We start from the raw sequence: 22561 nt of genomic DNA on the forward strand, positions 1-22561 counted from the left end.
TTAATTTAAAGAATTACATAAAAAATGGATTTGATTTGTTATTTTAATGTAAAGTTTAATTATAAGAAAATCATTAACAAATCAATTTGTCTTTTGCTCAGTTTTTTTAAAGAGATGATCAATTTTTGAAGGCAAAACCTACTACATACAGTTTTTTGTCTTGAACATGAGATTTAAATTCTATTCCATTAAGATGGTTACATTATTCTAGGCATTATTCCTTATATATACATATTTGGCTTGATCTGCGCACTTAAACTAAAGTCTTGAGTCTCTCCCGGCATGCTAGTATTTGGCGGAGCGGCGCTTTGGACGGGTGTTTGTGCCATTCTGCTTGGTGGCTTCCTTGTTGTGGTCGGCGCTGTGTATGGTCAGTTGGGCCTGTGTGGTGAATGTTTTATGACAGTCCTGGCATTGAAGTGAACCCGGCTTGGTCCTACGCTTTTTTGGCACTGGCAGATACTCATCTTCATCGTCCTCGAAGTCGTCTGATTCTTCCTCGCTCTTGTATAGTTCATACTCATCGTCATCATCCTCACCATCTTCATCATCCTCAACATCCTCATCATCATCTTCACCTTCAACCTTATTTTCTTGATCCTCGTCTGCCTCTTCTGGGTTTTCGCTCTTCAGATCCCATTCCTCTTGCTCGATGTCATTAAGGATTTCCTGGTCTTTCTTCTCCAACTTGACGCGTCCTATGTAGTCCATGCTCTTGGCATACCGTCGATGGAAATAGACAGCGTCACGCAGCTTCCTTAGGCATGGGTCGCAGACCTTTTTCGGAAATGGATCGTCCGATTCAACGCAAATTGGGCTGCATTCCTTTAGCAGTTCTGGAAGACTAGGCTCAGGTTCCTCCAACTTCTTCAGCGCTTGGGACAGCCGGTCGTCTATGTGGGTCTTATCCCTGTCGTACATGTCCAGTAGGTCCTCCGCCTCAGCCATGCAGACGCGGCACATTTCTTTTAGTTCCTCCATGGAATTACTTTAACTTTTTTATTTGAAGTTCGGTAAAGAAATATAGCTGGCAAAAAATCGGAACAGTATCGATAGTATCGATGTTTAGATATTGTTTTTTAAAACATCTTTTTTGCACTATTTACGCACATTTGACATGTAGATAACTTACATGTAGATAACAATTTTAGTACTTTACCATCCCTGGAAAGATATTTTAATTTTATATAACGACATATTTTGATGATTTTGGTTAAATCAGTTAATTTTATTTAGATGTCTACTAATAAAATTTGGATTTTTTTTTTTTTAAATTTGCCTTCTCTTTTTTACTAATATATTAATCTTTAAGTAATAGAACCAAAATAAGCTTGCAATGTAAAAACATTTCAAGGTTTTTTTTTTTAAATTTTTAAACCCTTGCAGGGTCCATATGCTGGTTTTTTAAATTAATAAAAATGTAAATTTAAAAGTTGTATTAAAATAATGCATTTCCGGCTTTGTTATTATCGTTTTTAAAAAAGACAACTCATTTAATTGCAAACTGTAGGAGTATACAATATTGGGCTTTCCGGAGAAAGCTTCCTAAGTTTTTGTTTTAATAAATAATGAATATAAAATGAAAAGATTTAGCTTTATATGCATAAGAATATATGTATTGATGTATAGTTCTCTTTATAAGCTATTTGTCATGGAATGACAACAACCCCGATAAAAGTTGAGCAACTTGGACATTGTTCAGAGTTGGACACCGGTCATTGTCCTTTGAGCTTATCTCCGCGCTCTAGAGTGAACTTAGGCAACATCAAAGAACCTCAAGATAATGCTGCAAGACGAACTATAAAGCTATAATAAGCCGCTTTTCTGAGCAACACAAGGAGCGATAAGACTCTGGTTACAAAAGAATTAAAATTTATTGCATATTTAGCGCCCTCGGGGCGGGATAGTAAAAAGTTTACAGAGAATAATAATAGGATGGACCGTCATCCTACATTTCCACGTAGGTGGGTATGGTCATCACACCGCAATTGTTCTTCCGGGCGGACATCAGGATGTAGCCGTCGTTGCCCCAGTAGGTGGACCACGAATTCTTCACCAGCCAATAGTCCTCTCCATTGATGCTGCCATAGCCCACGGCCAGAACGGCATGGTCCAGTCCGTCCACATCGTTCTTGCACTCCGACTCATAATAAACGCCATGAGAATAGAAGCTGAATGTCTTGGGCGAGGCATCAATGGCCACCGAAAGGGGTCCATGCTTCAGCAGGGCCAGCTTGAAGGCATTCGGATCGTTGGAAGTCACATTCACGAATCCCTTGATAGGTGCCACTAGTGTTACATTGTCGACATGACAGTACCCGTCTTGGCCCAAATACGGACCATATTCCTCTTCGGTGGGCACTCCGCCGCTCTTCAGCATCCACTGGTAGACGCGGAAGTCCTCACCACCATCACAGCCATTATTGCCGTACGCCCAGGAGCAATCAATCAGGGCCTGCTGCGACAGACGCACCAGATTACCGCCGTTCTTCAGGAAGAAGGCGCCCTCCAAATGGCCAATGGTGCCGAAGGACCAGCAGGAACCGCACACGGATTGATCTGGAGAAATAAAGGGTTGAGATAGATTACTTAGAGGGATCGGAATGTGGCACACCCACCTTTTACTGGGGTAACAGCGCCGTATAGTCGCCAATCATACTGGTCTGGAATTTCATCCTGGTACTTGGACACGTCGTATGGGAATGGCTTGCCGGTGTTGTAAACGCCCGACGACTTATATCCGCGTCGTGCCTTCAACTCCTCCTCGGTCTTGTCGGCCAGGTGATTCACGGCCAGCGTGTAGGAGAGCTTGGCTCGGTTCTTGGAGTGGATGTAGCGCAGATTCTGACGGAAGATGTTCTTGCGGTGCTCGTGTTCCACATCGCTGCGATAGGAGACACCATGCTTATGCTTGAAGTGATGGAAGGCCTTGTCCACATGCTCTTCCGTTCCGGTAACGAACTCCTGCATTGGGTTAAAGGTGGCATAATGACCGGTTCCGGGTCCAGGAAATCCCACGCACTGGAGGCTATCGTCGATTTCGAACACCTCATTGGGAATATCGTCGTGCTCGTAGCTATCATAGTCCAAATAGTAATGATCGTAGTGGGAGCCTAGCAAAGTGTTGTAACCCCTCATCTCGTAACGCACGGGAATGGGCATCCGGCTGGCGGGATAATGCGGTGACTTCTTATATCTCACCCACAGCGTGTACACATTCTTCTTTTGTCCAATTACCGACTCCAGGCGGAACTTGTCGCACGTGAAGCCCAGGAAGGTTTCGGTGCCCACCAGTTGGAAGGGTTTGGCATCGGGCAATATGCTCTGGATCTCCACGACCTGGTCGGCAGTGCCATTAACCTGCAGGCAGGTAAGCTTATTTTGCTCCGTCAGCGTGGTGATCGGGGCCAGCTTCAGCATCGTACCGTACTGACCCTCGCCGGCCAGCTGATAAGTCTTTACCATTCCGCCGTAGTAATCGATGCGGGAGCGCTTGGTATTCTTGTCATACCAAGCATAGAAAGGCTCTGAGATCTCTGCGTAGGGTATGTACAGGGTGCCCTTCACTATGTAGTTGGGGTCCCAGCGCGGCGGCTTCGTGGCATCCGCTGTTTTTCGGAGAAAGGTGATGAGAGAATAGGAAATAACATTAAATTCGGCATAATCAAACGGTAAAGGGCAGCCATTGCGATGCAAGCTCACGCCATAGTTGACATACATACATGCATAAGTAACAGCTGAGGTCAAATTAATAGAATCACATATTTGCATTAGCATTAAGCGTGTCTTTTAGGTAAATTAAATACTACAAGCATATCATTAAAAAGACTAAGAAAAAATTTAAGATATTCAGAACATTATCTGCATTTCATAGAAGTGGTCAATAATGCTAACATTTTCACCGTATTTTTAAATGTACATCTACAACTGCATTAGTTTATAATCATCACGCACACACGCACATATCATTGTTCTCTTTGTTTGACTAAACTCATTTTTCTAATTTCAATCTAATGTAAACTTACCCGACAAAGCCAAGCCCGCTAGCAGGGCCAATGCTAAAAACACTTGCATTCTGTGGAACACACTGGAATATACCGTCTGGATTATCAACTTTAACGATCCAGCTAGAAATCACTTCTGAACTTAGCTCTTCGGAGAATTAATCTTTTCTGCCGGCTTAATATAAAAACAACAACAGTACAAAGAAGTAGAGATACCGTAACCATGAATGGTAGAGATTACCACTTGTCCAGCGCGTAGCTGGTATTCATCGTGGGGAAAGCTTTTTTCCAGACCTGTTAGGTTATCAGGTATTTTTTGAATTATTATAACAGGTACTCTTAAAGCCTGGCATGGGGAACATTTTTGTTAGATTAATTTGTTTTTGAAAAGTTTAATTTTCTTTGTTAATACAAAGACAAAAAGTCAAAAAATAACAATATATTTTAAAGATATTTCTGTCCAATAGGCTTTAAGACCTATCATTTCCACATCTTGGGATTTCAACGAAGTAAATAAATAAAGCTGTGATATTTTACATTTCAATAATATTAAATAATAAAATAAATAAAATATAAATATAAATACCATGTGATGTAAGTAAACTAGATTGTAAAAATTATCAATATTAAGTTACAAAAATTTAAAATCAGTGAAATCTGATAAAACTTTTTAAAATTTATATTATTAGCAGATATAACAAGTTTATGAAATAAAGCTAATAAAGGTTCAATATTCTCAAACCTACATTAGAGATAAGACTTCCTGAAGGGAATGAGTTTCACCAAACAGCTGACTTTAAAGTATCGGAAAGGACGCGCTCTAATCCGTTTCCCACTCGTTCATTTCTCTCATTTTGTTCTCCGAATCGTCCTGTGGCCGCGAGCCTGCACCAATATATCCTGCATTGGGGTCGTACTCTCACTCTCGCTCCTCCGAGAGCCGAAAGAGAGAGTTGCCGAGGCAGATGTCATCAAGGAACTGCCGAAGGAGCAGCACCAGCAGCATCGTTGTCGTCATCGCCCACGTATCGTCTTTTATGGTTACTGGTCGCCCCGACTCGTCGGCTGATTTTAGTCCAGTCCAGTTCCGTTAAGTTCGCAGTTCACACGGTTGGCAGTCCGGGAAGACGCGAGGCATTTTTTCCAACGTGAACTTAGACACCTCTAGACACAAGCACCCAGTGATGATAACTGGGAATGTGTAGGACGTGGATTAAGGTGCTTCAACCCGTACAAGTGCGCGCTGCAGAGTGGCAATTAAAATTGCATTAAAAATTTAATCGAATCACTCCGCCCGGATCTATGTGTGTCTGTGTGTGCAGAAAGTCTCGCCTGCGCCAAAATTAGCAAAAGTTAAATGATTAAAGCGCAAAGTTAGGCGAATTATGTGAAAGTTCTTAATTCGCTGGCGAAGGTGAATACAATGCCACCCCGGTAATTGGCACTAAAAAAAAGGTAGAAACGTGGCTGAAAATCAAATCAAAGTTTGATTTATCGCTGATTGGCAACGAAAATGGTTGTTTTTGCCATCGAAAAACAAGAACTCGTCGACAAACATGTGTACATCTTTACATAGACACTCTATACTATATACATAGCTGAATGTACATGCAATACATATGTACGAATCTGTATTATGGCCACTTCGAAGCATTTCCTGCCCTTGTCACAGTTGTGTTACGTTTTCTCTATGCTGCAAAACACTCTCGCACACACACAAACACACACGAGCACACAGTCATCAAAAAGTCAACAAAAACAATTTAAATTATGTATGTGGAAAAGTACAAGGAGCTCAAGTAGCGCACAGGCCAGGATGCAAAAAGCCTTGACTACCTTTGTAGGCCTAATTGGGAATTAAAATGAAACAGAAATGACACTTGAAATGAGGAAAAAAGGTGCATTAATTGTATAACGAGCAAATAATTGGTTTATAGGGTTTTTTGTGAGAAGACAAGGATATTTTAATATTTGGTTTTATTAATTTTTAATTATTAATTCAATAGCAACGCGATATTTTTGCTGGTATTTTTTTTCACAACCCAAAGTTTAAAAATCTCATAACTTAGAAATAAATACGTTAATTTTAATTCAGAAAGCTATCCTATGTTAGTTTTTGTTAGGTTATTAAATCTGTCTACTTAATCTATAATTTTAAACAATTAAATTTTTTGCCAAAAAAAATAATTCCTTCACAGAGTTACAAGCTTTTAACTACAATTATAATATCCTGCACGCGTATGATACGTAAAATAAGAATATTAAATTTATACTGAAACGATAAAATTTCTTGCTTTCTCTGGAAAATAGGATTCACGTATTTCAAATCTAAAATCTGATAGGGAAAATGGCGTACTTTTCTGAAATGTTCTTCCTGTAAGCCGCGCATAGTTTATATTTCGTAGCATACTTTTATGGGCCACGGACTGCGGCAACTTTGGTTTTCTGGGAACGGAAGCAAACTCGTCGCCGCTCTGTCCAGCTGACTTGGGGACCGAAAGCGAAAGACAAAAGCAAAACACCCACTATATACTACACACCTATATACTATAGTTTCGTGTATATATGTGGCCGAAATTGTAAATCTTTTATTACCTTAGTGCAGGACGACGACGAAGACACATACTCCGAAGGGAAAACGGAAAGTGCTAAAATATATTGCACGTATGCACGTGCATGTGGGCCCCGTGTGTCCTGTGCCTGTGGTGTGTGCGTGTGTGTGAACGTGATTTGTGTTTGTGTCTGCGCGTTGCTGTGTGTAACCTACATTTAAAACGGCATCGGCGACACATAAGGAGCCAAAAGTCGTGGCCGAAACCCAGTTGTTGGGTTGGGCAGGAACAGGAACAGGGGCAGGGGCATTTGGGTATTTCGGCGTATGTAAATTCGCCTTTATCAGTGCCTAAAAGTAGGAGTCCACTCACACACGGGCACGCACACAAGTGCATGTTCCGCAAAGTCTTATGTACCGCTAGAACCAACACAACACTCTCTGGGGGCAGGCGCGCGGCTCTCGAAAAAGAGAGAGAGAGAGAGCTGAGGGTGAAAGGTGCGGGAGAGTGAGAGTAAGTGTGCGACCAACCGACCGAGAGAGCCGAGTGGCGGTGATGCAGAATGCAGGATGATGTTGCGTTCGTTGCTTCCGTTACCGTTACAGTAACACAGCCCGTCCCCCCCTTTTGCTCCCCAGCTCATGCATTCGCCCCATTCACCCACACAGGCGTGCGTTCATTCACATTGCCGTTGCAAAGGTGTACACTGCAAAAAGAATTAAAGATTGTAAATTTTGGGGAATTGGAGATCAGTAAATAATATTAATTCATATTTTAATATTTAAAACTGATTTAGGAATAATAATATATATTTTAATGTCTAAGTTGTGTGGTAATACTCAACAGTGTGAAGTTTATTAACTGTCCAAAAAGCTGTTAATCAAAATTGTCTTTTAATTTATAATTATATTCATTTATATTTATATTTATTTGTATTTGCTTTTAAATTATAAACTTCGTTTTCGAGTGTAAATATTGTCCACTAAACCAAAGCCTGTCCCCCTGTATCCTTTTCACCGCTCTACCGTGCTCGCCGCGTGTTATTGGACTTGCATTTCCGCTATTCCGCTTTTTGCCTCAACCGGTGGAAATTTATATGCAAAGTGCTGGGCGAAATTGCATTATGCACATTTTAATGGTTCGCCGAGACATAAAAATATCTCGCACTTACATAAATTGCTCTGCTCTTTGCTATTTACTCGCTCAATTTTTCCCCTCCAACCCTTTTCGGTCCTTTTTAAACGTGTTCGTAATTACATAAACACTTTGCCCAGGAGCGGCAGTTGGGTTTAGAAATATGTGCACGTATTTTTGTTTTACCAACTAAATGCCTTGTTAGAGAAACGAGAAAATGCATTCATCGAGTGCGGAAACTTTTAGTTTCTCTGTTCTACGTTGCCAAGGAATGGCAAATAAATTGCCCTCGAGGAAATGCAAATTGTTTTTCAAATTATACATACATATATCCACGAGGAGGAAGTTTTATGTCTTTGTTGGGCGTTTAAGATGGTAATCAAGAAGAGAGCAATGGCAAAAAAGTTTGATGGATTGTTTTTAGATATTGTTAAAGATAGGAATTATGGATGAAGTGAAATAGTTCAGAGTACCTGAAAACCAATGTAAAGAAAACTTTAGCTTGGGGTTTATTTTACCTTAATAACATTTAAATTCTGAAAAAGAAACGTTCAAAGCAAAACCCCGAAATGTCCAACATGGCGTATGATTGATTTTGCATATATTTGTTAGAAAATTAATCATACGCCGTGTTGGCCAATTCAGATGTCTGAATTAGAATTTCAATTTTTGTTATTAAAATTGAGTAAAACTGTGATAATATTATATAAACTAGTAGTAATCACTGATATTTCTTTGTAACAACTACTGCTTCAGATTTAATCTAACTTTGTTTTAAAAGGCTTTCGTCAGCACGTGCTATCCAGATTTCCACTTCATTTCACACATTTCTGGGCCACTTAAAAATGCTCAATGCAAACATGTAAATGTCAAAAGCAGTATCTACAATCTACAATCAGGGTAAGCGTGCCCATCAACGTCGGCAGCCACACCTTCAATCTGCATATATCTGGCACTTGCCATCATCATCAGCAACATCATCGTAAGTGCTAACAAGACCAACTCCACCGTCCGACCGACGGACCCAACCTACCGCCATCATCCTGGTCGTTATCATCCTCGAAGCCAAACACATCTTCCATTATTATTCCCTCTGCCACCGCCACCCACTTCATATTCCACTTCTGGCTATTTTTATGCCATTTCTGCATTGTTCATTGTTTAGCGCGCATTATCACATTTTCCTCTTAAGGCATCAGGAGCAGATATTACCGCAGCCCATATCCTCCCACGCTGCCACCTATAGCTTCTATGTATGTCGGAGAGCCCAGCCATCATCTGCAATTGTAGATGCTGGTAACAGGGAAATAGTACGGCAACGACTAAGATATACCCTGTAGAAAGAGGTTAAGGAAAGTGGATTGATTAAAAAATATAATGACTGGCTGGAAAAATCTATTATTTGTATAGTTTCTTTCTTATATTTAATGTTTATTTTTGCTTCTCAAATGTAATTTTCAAAATTATTTCTGCCCTATGTTTATTTTTCATACAAAAGGTTAACAAATTTACCCTTTCTGTTATCTTTTCGGTATATGAGTTGATGTTTGCTTAAGTTTTTGGTCATTTCCTGATATATCCTTTATACATATATCTTTTTATACATGCATAGATATTTATAGTGCGAAAGCCGAAAGCCCAATATATACCCTTTCCCTGGGCGAATCCTTATGATGTGTGTTGTAAAAAGGGAAAACTAAAACGATGATTCAGATTGTTGCCACACTTGGCTCACTAAGCTGCCACAGCGGTTGCCGTATATACGTGATTGCAGTGGCGTCTGCAGGACTCATTTAAAAGGGATCTTTTGTCTTGAATAGTTTGCTATTCATATCTGAAAAGTTTCCCTATAAATAGAACATTGAAATCAATATTTTGGCTTGCTTCTTACCTTCAAAAAATCCCCTCCGAGTTAGCCACTGGTTAGTGGGTGGGTGAGTGTGTGAGCTCTGACGGTCTGATATCTCTATCGGGCGCACAAACACTTGGATGCGGAGTGGCTTTCGTGTGCGACGTAGTGCACTGGATACACGGGATTTCAGTTGGCGATGCCACTCTGCCACCAGGATGTCGTCGGCTTTGAAACTGAAAACAATGGTCCTATTGTGGCAGCAGCCGATGACGTTGTCGGCACCTCCCTCTTTTTGTTATCCTTTCGCCATTAAACAATTGTCGCCATCGCCATCGCCATAGTTGTCGCCGTCGCCTGTGCGCATCAGTAATTAAGTGTCTCTGTGCATTTATGTGCACGAGTAGAGAATATAGGAACGTAATTACTATTTATAGATGCCAACTAAGTAGAAAAACAAAAGGCTAAATGCATTGTATGTTATTTTAGACCCTTAAACTATGCAGCAAAACGCTTAAAATTTAGAAATATTCTAGCTTTTGTGTGTGGTTCCATTTTAAGCCATCTTTGGTAGATATTTATTCAGTTTATTTATTTTGTCAAAAGCTCTGCAGCTAACCAACTGTGTTAACTTAGCCGCGCTGTGAGATTTGTGATTAGAAAATAAGTAAAGAAACTGTTTGATCCCCACAAGCTAAATATCAAGCTAAAGTTCTTTAAATTATATTGCAATTTTAGTGAGTTTGTTAAACTTGTATTTTATATTTTTATAACTCTGTTTCAAGAAGGTCTTTAGTTGAGATAAAGTCTTATCTTATTTCAATTTCAAACTTTATATTCCTCAACTTTGTGAACCCGAGTTTTGTTGCTTAACCTGAGCGCTTGCGGTTGTTGACGGCAGCGTTGGTCCGCTTCTGGGTAGGTGTCTTCTTAACCGCAGCAGGTGTCTGCTTCTTGGCTGCTGCAGGTGTCTGCTTTTTGGCTGCTGCAGGTGTCTGCTTCTTGGTGGCTGCGGCTTGTTGCCTCTTGGCGGGTGTGGCAGGCGTAGCCTTGCGCTTGTTGGCGGCATTGGCAGCGCGTCGTCGTGGTGCAATAGTGGTGCGCCTGCGTCGTCGACGGTTCGCATTCTTCTTGCCGGCAGTTGGTGCCTTGGGTGAAGAGTTGCTGGCGGAATCACTGGATGCACTGTCATCTTGATCGGACTCGGCTGAGGTTTCAGAATCATAATCGTCCAAATAATCATCGTAATAATCCTCCTCTGAACCCGAATTACTGTTGGCATTTCCAGTGGTTGCAGGAGCGGAAGGAGTTGCAGGTGGGGTCGCACGAGGACTTGCAGGTGGGGCTGGAGCACTCCTTTCAGTGGTTGTTGTGGGAGTTCCTGCACTTTTTTCAGTGGTGGTGGTATCATCTTCATAATCATCATAATAGTCATAGTCATAATCCTTATCATCATCGTATTGATCGGTAGATTCAGCTGCTCCAGCCACGTAGGCAACCAGCATCAGGGATATAGAAAAAACTAGCAACAATTTCATTTTTGTTTTGCCTTCAACCAACCGATAGAAAAGTCGTTAAGTACACTTCTAAGGTGAAAAGACTTGAACACTTGAGTATTTATAGTTTTTCTCTTGTCAGTCAAAAAATAATAGCCACATATAAAGCTTTCTACAATATTTATCTAGATAGATATTTGCGTTTCAATTATTTAACTTCATTATTTGTAGACTAAAACACCTGTGAGTGCTTTTCGTGTTTTTTTACATTTTTTTTTTGGGACTTAAAATGGTTAAAGAGAGGTTTTTGAGTATAAATATTAATTACAGTCGAAAATAAAAGATAGTAGATGAATCTGACTTAAATAGGAGTAAAGTCACACTATAGAAACTAGTTGTCATAGATTTTTGTTATGGTAAATACCAGTAAAGTGGATTAAGATTTATGTTTAAATAAGAAAGAAAACTAACTCCAAGAAGTCGAAGCTTATATACCCTTGCAGTTTGCAATTGGATTCTAGAATAAAATAGAAAATCGATCATCATTTTTGAGAATTTTAATGATGTAACCCCATATCGTTTTTTGAAATTTCGAAAAAATTTTAAAAATTTTATTTCTGGCCGGACATGGCTAAATCGACTCGCTTTCTGATGCTGATCAAGAATATATATGATTTATAGAGTCGGAAATGACTCCTTCACAGCTTTACAGGGTTCTTAGTAGTAGTACTTTCTTCCGTTTTGTATTAAAATGAGGTCTTTGTAGTGATATTCTCTCACCAAGATATCATAAACAATCACAAATGCTTAACTTCATGTACCTCAAAGGATATAGATCATTCTGCTTAGAAGAAATCGGTATTGATAACCCTTAATAACAATAGTATTTGGTACTTAAATAAAGTAAACAAAGGAAGTTTTGAATGAGCAACTTATTAGCACACTTAATTTTATTAACATTTCTCTGGAGTAGTTTTGCTTAAACCTAATTAACCAGAGCGACGGCGTCTATTAGCGACCGCATTGTTACGCTTCCTGGCCGCAACAGGTGCCTGCTTCTTGGCCGTCTTTTTATTAGCCGCACGACGTTTGGCCGCTGCGTTGGTCTTAGTGCCCCTATTGTTGTTGTTGTTGTTCTTACGAGCTCCATTCCTTCTGCCCTTCTTGGTGGAGTTGTTGTTGGGCTTTTTAGCCGGAGCAGGAGTCATGGCATCGGTGTCATCGCCGGTATCGTCACCAGTATAATCACCAGCATCATCACCATTTCCATCTACCTCACTACCCGAACCGTTGTCATCAGTTGAATCGCTTCCAGAATCGACATCAGTATCGTCTCCACCATCGAAATCCTCCTCATAGTCGTCATCGGTGGGTTCTTGGGCCACTGCAACGTGGGCAATGAGTACAGCCAATGTGAATACCAGTAGGAGCTTCATTTTTTATGCCTTCAGTGAAGTTTGTGATCTAAGCGATGAAAGCCCGAATTTGCTTGTTTTTATAGACCCCCGGATATTTGGTTTATTTTCTCTTTTTTTACCCCAAATCCAGAGTCAATATTTTTGAATGCAAAATAAATACATGTATGGAAATATAGAGAGTAAAATGTTTCGTTAGTTTACTTAGCTGCCAAACGGTGTATGGCTTTTCTACGTTATTAATTCATTTTAGATTTTATGGGAGGAATATCTGGCAAACGATTTAATGTTTACTCAAGTCTTTAAAATTCTTATTTTGCTTATTAGAGGTGACAGATAAAGTAGGAAATTGTGGCCAAAAGTATGCTAATAAAGTTAAGGAATATACATAAACTTTTATAAATCCATAACTAAACTGCATTTTAAATAACTTGATTGTGATTAACCCGATTAAGGTGTGCTTTTATTATTTTATAATTATTTACCAGCATTCAGAATTGCTCTACATTTATAACAAGCAAGCATTTAATGCAAGCGATTATTTGAAGCGATGGCACGCATTGCTCAAATTATTTATGACCATTTTAGTATATATTTTAGTACAATCTCTATTGTGTTTGACCTTTTTCCTTCCATGCGATTTCAGTTTGGAACCAACGAGCGAGAAGAGCTACCCAGAGAAAAACCAACCCAGATTTGAAAAGTTCGTGCCATAAATCCTAACCGCCTTGCATGGAATTAATGCCCATCAGGAGCTAGGCGGGTGCAAGGGAGAGTGGAGCGGCCAAGCTGCACCACATGCAACACACATTAGTGGGTCACTCCAAAAGGATGATGATGATGATGATGGCGATGACGCTGCTGACCGCAGCGGCAAGTGTTCCGTGGCAGCGCGGGGAAATTATATAAAATTATCATGCCGCGGAGGCAGCTCTCAAGTTTGCCACTCGACAGCGGCAGGCAGCGGGAAAAGAAGGCTAAATATTGCCACAAGCAAGGGCGTCGGGTGACCGGCGACGTATACGTAATGTGTGCCATGACGTATACGTAATGTGCACCAGGGTTTGGCCAATTTGTCGCAACAACAACAACCACAATCACTGAATCAAAAGCAAAAAACTAAACAGAAACTTGGAACTCGGAAACTGAAACACACAAAATTGTAACTGAAACCGTCAACAGCGAGCAGGGGCGGAAACTTCTCGGCCAAATGGCGAAAGTTGACAAACAATCGCGAATTTGTTGAGAAGCCCGGCAGCCGGCGTGAAAATGACAAAATGGCGAAGTTAACGCTGCCCCGTCTACTGCGGCGACTGCAGCTGATGGCCCTGCAACTGCAACAGCAACCGCAACAACAGCAGCAGCAACAACAGCAGCAGCAGCAACATCACTTAATGGCCATGCAGCTGGGCCAGGCCATGCTACTCTACGGCTGCCTCCTGCTGCTCCATGCCTCCGTATCCGGCTCCGTTCTGGCCTCGTCCTCGGACCCCTCTGCAGCTGCAACGGCAGTGAATCTGTCCTCAGGACTAGCCTTGGACAGGACATCATCAACAGCAGCAGCAGCAGTCGAGGCACAGGAGGCCAATCCGCTCGAGAAGCGACAGCGAAAACGTGATGCCGCCAATGTGCCTGACGATGACTACGATGGCAGTTATCCGGATGACGTTGATGACCTGGAGGCCTTGCTTAATAATAAGTCAGGTGAGTGCCAGGATTAAGATTATTAATTTAAAAATTGGTTAATTTAAGGAGGAATTCTTAAAGAATGAAAATTGAAAATACCTTTAAACGATGAAGCATCCAAAGAAATTCTTTCCCATTTATATCCTTTAAAACTTATCTGGCTCTCCCTCTAAATAATAAATAATTCTATTTACGAAATGAATATTTGTGGCGGGCAGCAAACACAGTAGCAAATAAACGCATATTTTTGCTGGGAGAGTGCTCGGTCTCTCTCTTGGCCAGGACTTCAGTTCGTTAGTTTGCATTATTGACCTTTGGTCCCAAAAGCAAGCTCCCCGGAGACCATGAAAACCATAAATTGCACAACATCCACTGGCCGCTGTTGTATTTAACTTTCATTTTTGGCATCCACTGTCCACCTGGCACACTGGCACATCCGCCGCAGCTGTACAGCACTTGACTTCTGTCCGGAACTCGGTGCGGGATGATTCATGGATTCATCCATTTTATTTTGGCCATGATGCGGGAATTACCAAATAGCGCACGGCACACAGAGTGGGTCGCTTATAGTATTACGTGGCAGCCCAAAAAAACCCTCATGTGTAGCCAGATAATATTGGATTTTAATGGAATTGGATTTAATATTTGTAAACAGATTTTATATATATGTTGTGGATATGATACATACAGAAACAACGATTGAGTGCAGGACTTGTGCATGCAATTTATCATGGATGGGATTTAGTTGAAGGTCCTTAAATCATGGTCTTGAAATGCAGAGACTAGGCTAGGCAATAACATTATCTTAATATTGATTATTAATTGTTCATCTAAAAACCACTCACTTGTCGCATTGCAGCAAAGGGGAAATATATCGGGGCGCCGTGCAACGAGCAGAGGTGTGACGTCAAGCTGCTGCACGTGTCCTGCGACAAGGAGACGCAGACCTGCACCTGTGAGCGCAACTATCCCGTGCAGCTTGGACTGATAAAGGGTTGCGCCAAACGTAAGTATCTTAAAATACATATGAATTAATTAAATTCAATTAAATACCAATACTCTTCTTTCATAGCTAAAAAACTGGGCGATCAGTGTTTCTACGATGAGACGTGCATCTACAACGATGAGAACTCCCTCTGTGTTCAGGTGCGGCATAACGCGATGTGCCAGTGTGCCAGCGGCTTCCATTCGGTCAGCTATGTGAAGCCAACGAGAAGGGTCTTTTGCACGCCAGGTGAGTGTCTCCGTTTGCTTTTAAGGTAGATGGGAAATTAATAAATAATGTTTGACAGATCTCAGCGAACTGAGCTCGGATCTGCCCACACTGTTGGGCGTCTCCACGGGCATTGCCGTGCTGGCCGGGCTCATCTGTATGGTGTTGCATCTGTTCAGCAAGACAAAGTATCCGCGGCATCGAAATTACGGAGATGCCAGCATTCCGCCGCCCATTCTCTACTCCAGCGATACAGGTGAGACATTGGATATAGGTCCCTTTTCTTACAGGTTTAAATTGATATAAACCAGAGAGGAAATTAACTTTGAAAAGACGAAAGTTATATATCCTTGCAGTTTGCTATTGAATTATAGGATCGAACCGAAAAGATTTAAAATATTCGCATTCCTTGAATAGATATTTTCATTACAGGAATCCCGCTGACCGTTCACTCGGCGCGTCCATCCTCACGTTCCAGCATTCGGTCGACAGGATCCATTGGCTCCTATGGCCACCGACGTGCCTCGATGGGTGGAGTAACCGGCGGAGGCGGTGGAGGTGGCGGTGGCGGTGGAGGAGGAGGAACTGGAGGCGGCGGTGGTGGCGGGGGAGCAGCTGGCGGCGCTGGCGGCTCAAAGGGCATCCTGGTGTCGACGTCTCGTACAGGTGCGGCTAGATCGGCCGCCATATTGCTCATATCGTGTCACATAGCGGCGGTGTCCAAACAGAATTCTCGCGCCTCGTCGCGTCACACATCCGGAGCGGGATGCAGCCAGCATTCGCGGGATGATCTCGATGAAAATGGCAGTGGCAGTGGAGCTGGCGGTGGTGGTGGTGGCGGTGGTGGCGGCGGAAGTGGGTGCCGCAGCTGCGAGAGCACGCTCTCGATGAACCGCCAGCTGCAGAAGCAACTGAACCACCAGCGGCATCTGCTCAGCTTCGAGCTGTCGCCGGCGAGATCGAGGAATCAGGATAGATTTAGAGCGTTGTTGGGCATGAATGGCATTGATAATTGTAGGAGCCATGAGGATGATGAGGAGGACGATGAGTGCGGTCCGCATAGCATAGATCCTCACGGCACAGTCCCTCATCATAACGACAGCGATCCGGGTGGCGTCCATGGTCATGGCTATGGCTATGGCTTCGGTGCAATTGGTGGTTACGGCGATGCCGACACCAATGGCGTCGACTCCAGCGGCGGATATGCCACTGGCGCCGAGCTGCATCACCTGCAAATTGGCGCACTGCCCACGCCGGCGAGTGAAACGCCCCGATTTGCGGTAAATCAAACATCAAACATCAGTCACGGCGCATCTGCATCCGCATCCGGTCGGGACCATTCCCTCATTCGCATCGTCATCCCCAAGTCGATCATTTGTCCAGGAACAGCTTGCAACACTCCCTCACACACACCAGAAACAAGCGCCATTATTTGCTATTCGTATCTGTTCCATTGTTGCATCCATCCTATGTCCTTTGTAAGAGAAACTTTGAGGTCCTGTCCGCCAGGTTTATGTAGTACTTTTCCTTTTCTTATGGGTGAGATATTAATTAATGGGGTGATTAACGTGTACTTTGTCGGTAGAAGGGTCTAGGGTCTATTCAGCCTAATTCAATATTAAATTAAATTATTTCTTTGTGCTCTTCTTACGTTTCTCATTTAGTCATGAGTATGTTTATTAAACAAATTCCAAAGAAACTTTTTAGGATTCATATCAGTAGTGTTTCTTTTTTTTAATATTTGTTGAATTTCTAGTTAAGTTGTTTGTTTTTCAGTAAATAAAACATTCCAAAGGCAAACTTTGAATAATAAAACACAAATGAAAATTATTTAACTTTTTTGTAACAAGTACTCATAGCAGTTAAATGGAATTGGCATTTTACCCTTTTTTCCAGTGAATTAAATTATTTTTTTTTTTTGCCTAAAGAAAAACTTTCAGTAAAATCCCTCGCATAATTTACATGCATTTTTTCTTTTCGTACACACCCAGGAAACTAACTTAATGAGTAACCAAAGGGGAAATCATTCATTTTTTGCTCACCGCATAAATAATTAGCAGGAAATGTATTAAATCCATGGAAACAACTCTCGCTAAATTGGCTTCATTCGCTGACATTTGCATTCACATAAATTTAAACTAACTTTTAAATTTAATTTGTGTACATTATTGGCGTTGGTTATTATCCCCATTTCCCTTACCCCTGCTTGTATTAATTAGTGTTTTTTAAATTGAATTGAATACTCTGTCTCTGTTTAGATGAGAAACCAAACTAATTTTGCGTTGAACTTGATGATCGATGTTAAGTGTGCCTATCGAGCTCCCTCTCTGTTTCCACATACAAAGATATGTTGCCAATACATTATTTTACTTTCCCTATCGTTGCCAAAAAAAATAATAAACACATACACCACCACAGACACAGCGACATCAAGGACTATATAAAGAATATGATGCATAACGAAAATTTCTATTTAAAATTTAACATCAATTAATTATATAGTCTTTGGCGAAATACCTACACACGCGCACTTTTAGCCACAGAATAAATGAATCGAGAATATTTTGTAAGCAACTTCTCCACAAAGGACAATGCCTAAGAATCAGGAGTAAATTAAATAAAGGATCGAATTAAAACCAAGAGCTACTGAGGACTATGATGGAAAATATATAATAAAAATTTCGACAAGATGATATTGAAGCAATATGGCGGTGACTATGTTCATAGAAAATCTTTCCCAACTTCTTCCAATTACACGAAATAATAATAATAATAATTAATACAATATTTAAAGCATATAACTGAACACGATATTCTAGCTAATGCAAATTAAGAAAAAAACTACAAACAAATTAGTAACACAAAGAACACACACACACACAAACTAATTGCAATTGCATGCAGCCTGACAGCAGAAAAAAGGACACTTGTCTGCTGTCAGGATTCGCCACGCCACTCTCAACCTTCCGGCTGACCTTTGCCTGAACTTATTCGGTTGAGTCCCCAAACACACAAAGTCTTACACACACACACACACACACCAATCGATAAACGATATGAAAATTTCCTTCTATATAATATATTCTATATATATGTTAACCCCGCAACTTTATATGTGAATGTCCTTTGCTTCTTCTACTTCTACCACTACTTCTTCTTCATCCTCAACTTTTCTTCCTCTCGAGCGCCTTGAATTTCCGAACTTAAGATGCCTGCCGCTGCTGCTGCATCTTGAAACAAGCAAACTTTGTTTTGTATGAAACACTCGTGTTTATCTACGATTTTATCCTCTAAACTGGTACAAAAGTCCTTGAGATTCGTAGAAAGAAGGGGTTCCATGCCTGTACCACACGGCGGATGAGTGATGAGCGTGTGATAAATCTGGGATTACTATTAAATTTATAGTTTGAAGGTTTATTAGAATTGGAAAATATTAACGAATTACTCTTGTTGGTAGAGTTAATTATTAAACTTATAATCTAAATTATTTTTTAGCAACTAAGAATTTAAAAATGAAAGATAGTCGCATAGTAAATATTGTAATTTAGTAAGAAATATTAATTTATTCAAAGCTTAGGATAAATATTTACTTGACTTGTAGTTCAGTAATTCAAGGCTTAAGCAAGAAGGTCTTCCTTAAACTTATTTAAATAACACAACAGAATCAGCATTTGGGGTTAGTTTGTACATACTTGTATAGTTCAATTTTCAAAAGGAAGAGTTAATTTAAAAAGTTACACAACTTTTTAATTATTTAAGCTATACATTTTTTCAATTTTTAAATAATATATATAGTCAGTCCGCGTGATAATCTCTTAGAATTCAAAACTACTTTCAATATTTTGCGAATGATTTGGCTGCTTGGGAGCACTGCTGCTTGCACTCGCTTCGCTTGCTTTCCAAACGCTTCGGAATGATCTTATGCTGTGGCTATGCATCTCTCTGTCTCTCTCTCTCGCTGTCTCTATCTATATATATATATAAATATATTATATATATCTTTCATAAATAACTTATTTACTATCTTTCTCTCCCACGCCGATTCTCCCAACGAAAACGCTTCCGATAAACTCAATTCAATTTTGATACAGCAAACCCATCCGCACATTCCCTTCCCCCCACCAGCCTGATACACCTGTATGACACCTGTCCCATTTGATTCGTTTCATTCACAGGTTCTCGAAGACCAAGTCTAGCGTCGGTGCACAGCACTAGTTCCTCGGTGCGCAGCTACAGCATGATGCGCTTCGAGAAGGAGGTGCAGCAGAAGGAGATCCGGCAGGAGATGAAGCTGCGCCTGGCCCGGCTGCAGCAGCAGGCACATCTCACCCAGAACAAGCCGCAGATTGTCATCGGTGAGGCACTGCTCCAGCATGGTGCCCTCAGTCGGGTGACCATGCCCACGCCAAGTCCACTAACGCCCAACTCCCTGGACGAGCTGCTGCCGTCGCTGGATGAGAATCAGGAGGTGGGTTTTAATATTTACTTAAGATTGTGAAGTTATGAAAAGAAATATAATATGTATTCCATCCACAGTATCCACCCAGACTGGAAACTACCTTTAAGCAGCTGATACAGCCTCAGATATCGGGATCAGGAAGCATAACAGGAGCCGGAGCCGGAGCAGGAGCCTCAGGAATGGGGGCCGTGTTGCGAGCAGCTGCCTCGCAGTCATCTCCTGGCAGTGCTAATGGCTACCACGGACCCTGCAGCTCCTCGACTGAGGCCCTTTAAAGTTAGTCGTTGCGTTGTACTTAGCTCGTAAGTAATCAATGATTTCTCCTCTAATTTGCGTTATAGTCGGAGTCGCACCCACGAGTCGGAGTTGGGTTGATTTAAATGAATTCAAATTGAACGTCAAACGTGTTGTAGTCGCGACAGCTTACTCTCTTGGACGTTGATGCACTAAGTTCAGTACATTCAAGTGGCCCGTATGACACCAGGCACGTGCCTGTTAGGGTTAGGTGTTAGTAGGCGCGATGGAAAATATAGGACAGAATACGAGGAAAATTGAACTACCGGCGTGCTGCCAGATTGTTAGCTTGCATGCTTACTAAGTGTGTTAGTATTAAAGATTTTAATTTAGGAAGGGTATCTACGTTAGAGATTAGTGTGTACAAATCATTATAATTTGCACATAGCACTCTAAAAGGTTCATGCAGTTCAAAGGAGGTCCTACAGTGGCGCAACACTAATGGGATATAGGATCTAGTAGTTCTACATGGTACATGGAAATTAAGCTGACTCAACAAGTCAGCACTTTCCACATCACCATGTATAAGGTTAAAAATAAAGGTTATCCCTAGCATCGTTCTACGATTGGCTAAGGACGGCAAGTTTATTAATAGGAGTCTACTAGAGTAGGAAGGTAATCTTTGGTTTGCATCCCAATTTAAACCGCGTAGAGCGAAAAGTAAAAAGTTCTTTTGAACCGACTCAATGCGTTTACTATGGACGCCGTACTGAGGGCTCCAAACGCAGCATCCATATTCTAGGATAGGACGAACTAAGGAAGTATATAAGGATTTAGTAACATAGGGGTCATTGAATTCCTTCGACCACCGTTTAATAAATCCAAGCACACCCCTGGCTCTATTCACCATAGACGAAATATGATCAATAAAGTCAAGTTTTGGGTCCAAGCGGACGCCCAAATCGTCAACAGAATTAATTCTTTCCAAAGAGCAGCAGTTCAGCGTGTAAGTAGCAAGCTTAGGAACGACACGTGAGAATGTCATTAGCTTGCATTTCGAGTCATTTAAGTTTAATAAGTTTACACGGCACCAAGTTTGAAAATTATTAAGATCTGTTTGTAAATCCGACTGGCAGGCAACGTCATTGTATTGCACGCAAAGCTTGACGTCATCCGCGTACATAAGTACTCTGGAGTTAGTCAAGACTTTGGGCAGGTCATTTATAAATAATGTAAACAATAAGGGTCCCAAATGGCTTCCTTGCGGGACGCCAGATGTAACCCTTAGAACATTGGATAAATTATTCTTAAAGAGGACCTTTTGCGTCCTGCCATTCAAATAACTTGAGATCCAATTAAGAAGATCACTTGGAAAACCCATTGAATCGAGTTTTCTAACGAGGAGAGAATGGTTAACAGAGTCAAAAGCTTTACTGAAATCAGTATAGATTACATCTGTCTGACAATTATTATGGAAGCCCTTTATAATATAGGAAGAGAGCTCCAAAAGATTTGTTGTTGTTGATCTTCGCTTAATAAAACCATGTTGACATGGAGAAATAACCGATCTACAAAGGTGCTGTAAATGAGGGGTGATAATATTTTCAAATAATTTTGGGATGGCCGACAACTTAGAGATTCCTCTATAATTGCTGGCATCCAATTTGCTACCTTTTTTGTGGAGAGGAATAATAAACGATTCCTTCCAAATAATGGGAAAGTGGGAGGTTTCTAAGGACAAGGTAAACAATTTCAGAAGGGGATAGCACAGGGCGTCGGCGCAATACCTGAGCACACAGCCAGGAATTCCGTCGGGACCTGGCGAATAAACTGGCTTGACACGATGAAGATCTAAAAGGAGAGAGCTTTCGTTTAGGCTGGGACAGAAAATTAAGTTTGATTTGGGTATGTCGTAGGAATAGGTCTGGTGTAGATACGAAGAGCTAGAATAGGTTGTTTGAAAAAACTGCGAAAATAGATCGGCTATTGCCTGATCATTATTTGCGGTAGTATTTTCAAATGAAAGCGAGGAAGGATTTGTTTTAGGTTTACGTTTAGTGTTAACGAAATTATAAAACTGTTTTGGGTCCTGTGAGAACTGGGCCCTACAACGAGTTAAATAGTTTTTATAACACTGCGCGTTCAGCACGGTAAAGTTTGACAGAATACAAGTTAGGAAGCTTACTACGTAAGCCTCTTGCATTCTGATAGGAAATACCTAGGGAGTGGGTTAGTTTTTTGGATCGGGATTGGAAGACGTAGAAGGCGCAGTGGTATGATCAGGCCTGGGTAGAGTTATTCCTACAGGCCGCTTTTTCTTTTTCTTCGCCTCGAACTCCTTAACAACTATGTACTCTGGCCAGAAGTTGGGAGAGCAAATAGTATTAAAGAGCTCGTTAGGGACATTTATTTTGAAAGATGAAATGTCCCTTGCGTAAGAAAATTTGAATTTTTCCACCTTTATCTTAATTTTTTCGGCTCTGGTTTTGCCTTGTATAAAGGCGAGAACATCTTCCGAT

At 41.1% G+C, this 22561-nt stretch overlaps 5 protein-coding genes across 11 annotated transcripts; 1 reads left to right on the forward strand and 4 right to left on the reverse strand.

Annotated features, from left to right (window-relative positions):
- Positions 1–25: 25 nt before the first annotated feature.
- LOC110191403 (uncharacterized) lies at positions 26–1091 on the reverse strand. The gene has a single exon (XM_086834333.1). The coding sequence runs from the start codon at positions 979–981 to the stop codon at positions 286–288; it is 696 nt and encodes a 231-aa protein (XP_086690459.1). The 5' UTR covers positions 982–1091; the 3' UTR covers positions 26–285.
- Positions 1092–1855: 764 nt separating this feature from the next.
- Positions 1856–4187, reverse strand: CtsK1 (C1 family peptidase 26-29-p). Its single transcript, XM_020958818.2, has 3 exons — positions 4026–4187; positions 2619–3608; positions 1856–2559 (listed from the first exon to the last, which is right to left on the reverse strand). The coding sequence occupies exons 1-3, from the start codon at positions 4072–4074 to the stop codon at positions 1949–1951; spliced, it is 1650 nt and encodes a 549-aa protein (XP_020814477.2). The 5' UTR covers positions 4075–4187; the 3' UTR covers positions 1856–1948.
- A 777-nt stretch (positions 4188–4964) lies between these two features.
- On the forward strand, positions 4965–20234 carry LOC110188863 (uncharacterized). Of its 7 annotated transcripts, none has more exons than XM_086834336.1 (8): positions 4965–5418; positions 13097–14154; positions 14996–15142; positions 15209–15370; positions 15429–15605; positions 15782–16015; positions 19525–19817; positions 19886–20234. In XM_086834336.1, the coding sequence occupies exons 2-8, from the start codon at positions 13728–13730 to the stop codon at positions 20081–20083; spliced, it is 1638 nt and encodes a 545-aa protein (XP_086690462.1). In that variant the 5' UTR covers positions 4965–5418; positions 13097–13727; the 3' UTR covers positions 20084–20234. The 7 variants fall into 7 exon arrangements, 6 of the variants coding, with proteins under 6 accessions (XP_086690462.1, XP_086690460.1, XP_020814444.2 ...); XR_015272008.1 differs by having other exon boundaries at positions 5021–5459; positions 15782–16629; XM_020958808.2 differs by having other exon boundaries at positions 5021–5459.
- LOC110191402 (uncharacterized) lies at positions 10409–12030 on the reverse strand. Its single transcript, XM_020962259.2, has one exon. It carries the CDS (start codon positions 11075–11077, stop codon positions 10409–10411), a length of 669 nt encoding a protein of 222 aa, XP_020817918.2. The 5' UTR covers positions 11078–12030.
- Positions 11060–12471, reverse strand: LOC110191401 (uncharacterized). The gene has a single exon (XM_020962258.2). It carries the CDS (start codon positions 12469–12471, stop codon positions 12025–12027), a length of 447 nt encoding a protein of 148 aa, XP_020817917.2. The 3' UTR covers positions 11060–12024.
- Positions 20235–22561: the final 2327 nt, after the last annotated feature.

This window comes from Drosophila serrata, unplaced genomic scaffold (genome assembly GCF_035046125.1).
Source record: "Drosophila serrata isolate PLE 108 unplaced genomic scaffold, ASM3504612v1 contig_272, whole genome shotgun sequence".
In the NCBI taxonomy this organism is placed as follows: domain Eukaryota; kingdom Metazoa; phylum Arthropoda; class Insecta; order Diptera; family Drosophilidae; genus Drosophila; species Drosophila serrata.